Raw genomic sequence first — 3,452 nt, forward strand, 5'->3', positions numbered from 1 at the left:
GATATTACGATATTTCCTTTGCTTTGATCAATTGGTTGGCATTGAGATGGACCTGAATGAAGCAATTAGTGACAGAGTAAAAGCAAATACGCAACAAGAAGTAAACTAAGGGGAAAATAGTCCAGCGTGATGCCGAAATGGTGCATTTGTATGTTTATCTAGAAGAACCCAAAAGTTACCTGAAACTGTTGTATTTATGTAAATCATCTTTTCAAATCGTAGAAACATGAACCATTCCATATAATTTAACTGTCAATTCAGTAATGATCAAATTTAGTTTTTCTTGTGTATAAAGTATGGTTGAACTGCTCTGTATGAGAGGCGCTTCATAGCAGGGGCTTTGCCAGAATTTGTTAAATAGAAACTCTACTGTCATGAAGACGTATACTACTAAGACAAGCTGATTTCTAATTATACACATCATACACCTTAGTATACACAAGTTAGAAAATAAAAAGGAGAAAATACTTCCAAAAACAAAATTCTAGCAATCATAATCTCTGCCTCTCAGCTAACATTACATGAACTTCACTGTATTCCCAGAGCTTGTATTCTCTTTATCAATGAGAAAGATGAAGCATTTCTTTGTTTCCATTCTTCCATACTTTCTTTCTTTCTCTCTTCTTCCATGAAGCACTTGTCATTTCCATCAATTATGCTCACTATCTGCCTTATGCTTGGTCTTAATTCTGGGTTGGAGAGCGTGCATACAATTCCTAATTTTGTGAGTCTCATTAGCTCTTTATGATTATACTCTCCATTCAACCTTGAATCAACTAAATCTTCCAATGGTCTTTTCTGTGCCTCAAATTCACGAACTCTTTTTATAAGTAGCACCTCTGGTCGCCTGAAGTCAACTGCCATCTGTCCACTAACCAACTCAAGCAGAACCACACCAAAACTATAAACATCCGCTGCTGTGGTTGCTTCACCAGATTCTATATACTCCGGTGACATGTAACCAAAAATCCCACGAACAGTTCTGTTTCCTTTAGTAGCTTGGTGATGATGACCATGGTCATTGTGGGTTAAGAATTCCGCCAGGGCAAAGGAACTGAGCCGTGGGTTCATGTCTGGATCAAGAATAATGGCAGAGGAGGTAATGTTTCTGTGAATAACTTGTTCATCCCATTCCTTGTGGAGATAAAGAATGGCAGAAGCAAGTGACTTGACAATGTTGTATCTTTGATGCCATCGCAAAAGAGAATTCCCAATTTTATGATTATGAGGGAAGAGGAGGTGACTAAGAAGACGATTTGCTAAGTAATCATATACAACAAGCATCTCCCCTTGCTCAGTGCACCAACCACACAGCTGAACCAGATTGCGGTGCCGGAGCCTCCCTAAATTTTGTAGCTCATCAGCAAATCGTGCCCGCAATGCAGGGCATTTATTCATGCCAAGCCTCTTCACCAGGACATGATGCCGATTCTCGAGAATACCATGGTAGGCAGTTCCAAAGTCCAACTCTGCGACCCTCTGAGAATCTGAGAAGTTGTTTGTGGCAGAAATGATTTCTTTGAAAGATATTTCCCTTGGAGTTTCAACCATGAAGAAAGTACTTCGCCGCTGACTTCTGTTAACCTGTGGCTTAGAATCACTGCTTTCAAATTCAGCAGTTGCATATATAGTTTCTCCTTGTGCAGTGATATAGTTTGATGAAGTGGATGTAACTGTGGTGTTGGACCGTGTTGAATTGGTGGAAGCAGTAGTTGTTGTGTTGCCTGGAGAAGACAAAGAAATGTAAAGAGGGTGTGACTGAAACGATGGGAGAGCTGGTAAATTGGCTACATTATGATTGCCAGAAAGTGCTTCAACAACCCATTTCATGCTTGGCCGCAAGTGTGGATTATGCAGTGTGCAGAGAAGCCCCAGATGAATGAAACCCTCCATCTCAGAAAGCTTGTAAGATCCATCTTTCAGCCGATTATCCCCAGCTTTTAAAAGCTTATCGTTGTCCGATAGCCTCCGGATCCAATCAAGAAGAATGATCTGATCATCTGAATATGTGAGATCCACCGCCCGCCTCCCCGAAACCACCTCAAGCACCACAATTCCAAAGCTGAAAACATCAGATTTCGCTGTAGCAACATTTCCTTTCTGGAAACTCTCCGGAGGTAAGTACCCAATTGTGCCTCCAATCCTAGTGGTTTCTGCCAAGTTGAATTGGTGGTTTTTCATTGATGGCGTCCTGGTTTGGTACGCGAGTTCATGTTCAAGCCACCGAGCCAAGCCAAAGTCGCCAAGCCTGGCATTATAATGAGAATCAAGCATCACATTACTCGTCTTCACATCGCGGTGAATGATCTGAGTCTCAAGCTGCTCATGAAGGTAATATAATGCAGCTGCTAACCCACCAATGATTTTCTTCCTACGCTCCCAATTCAAAGGCGCTGCCTCCGGTTTTTCGGGCCGCCGGAAAAGTACTCTGTCAAGACTGCGGTTAGGCATGTAGTCATAAACAAGAAGCAACTGGTCTTCATGTACACACCAGCCTCTTAACCGGACAAGATTCCTGTGGCGAAGATGAGCAACTGCAACCAACTCCGCCGCAAAAGTCTTCTCAAACCGCTCTCCTTTCTCCGCCAAACATTTCACAGCAACAACCGTTCCATCGCTAGGTAAAACCGCTCTATACACTTTGCCAAAACCTCCACTTCCAAGAACTTCATCTTCATTAAATCCATTAGAGCCTATATACAGTTCAGCATAGCTAAAAATCCTGGGATTGTCTCCCCCAACTTTCTCAGATATCTGCACTCCCTCCAGGTCATGAAACACTCCAGAATGCTGGTTTTTCGGCACAGCAGGGTAACAAAAGCTGACCCAGTTTGCCTCATACACACGGCGCAATGTATCACCAATGAAACCAAAAAATTGACCTCCACAACTGCGCTGAGAATGTTTCTTCGGGGGTTCTTTGGAGGGGGTGTAGGCTTCGATTTCGTCAGCATCAGCTGGTAACAAGAAACAAAGACGGCTGAGGCGCATGGTGAAATTGCCAGAGAATGGCTCAGAGAAGGGAGCAGTTGAATAACATTAAGAAAAGAGGAATGAGGGAGATTTTTGGATAAATGACAATGTTTTATAGAGGATTGAAGGTGTACAAATTATTCAACACGGTTAGGTTGCATTGTTGAATTTGTAATTGCAAACTATCAACCGCCCAACAAAGAAGGAACCTACTCTGCATGACGTATGTATACAAAAACACAAGGGAGTATCTAAATTCTGCGTAGTTTTTTTTCACTGCAACTTCATGGTTATACTATGCAGCATTTTACATAAGTGTTTAGTATTCTGGAATTTTAGCCAAAGTCAATACATCATTTCACATGAGAATTGAAATTTTCAACTTCCGAAAATCACCGACTTTTTTATAAATAAATAATCATAAATTATTTGATCTTGGGAGTGAAAATATCCTGCCAGAGAACTTGATGCATTATTAT

At 41.5% G+C, this 3,452-nt stretch overlaps 1 protein-coding gene across 1 annotated transcript; it reads right to left on the reverse strand.

Annotated features, from left to right (window-relative positions):
- Window positions 1-383: 383 nt before the first annotated feature.
- Window positions 384-3,086, reverse strand: LOC123210979 (receptor like protein kinase S.2-like). Its single transcript, XM_044629478.1, has one exon. The coding sequence runs from the start codon at window positions 2,989-2,991 to the stop codon at window positions 529-531; it is 2,463 nt and encodes an 820-aa protein (XP_044485413.1). The 5' UTR covers window positions 2,992-3,086; the 3' UTR covers window positions 384-528.
- Window positions 3,087-3,452: the final 366 nt, after the last annotated feature.

This window comes from Mangifera indica, chromosome 3, assembly GCF_011075055.1.
Source record: "Mangifera indica cultivar Alphonso chromosome 3, CATAS_Mindica_2.1, whole genome shotgun sequence".
NCBI lineage: Eukaryota > Viridiplantae > Streptophyta > Magnoliopsida > Sapindales > Anacardiaceae > Mangifera > Mangifera indica.

Bases quoted from the DNA above. Each gene is read 5' to 3' on its own strand.
- LOC123210979 (XM_044629478.1), bottom strand. From the start codon at position 2,991: ATGCGCCTCAGCCGTCTTTGTTTCTTGTTACCAGCTGATGCTGACGAA.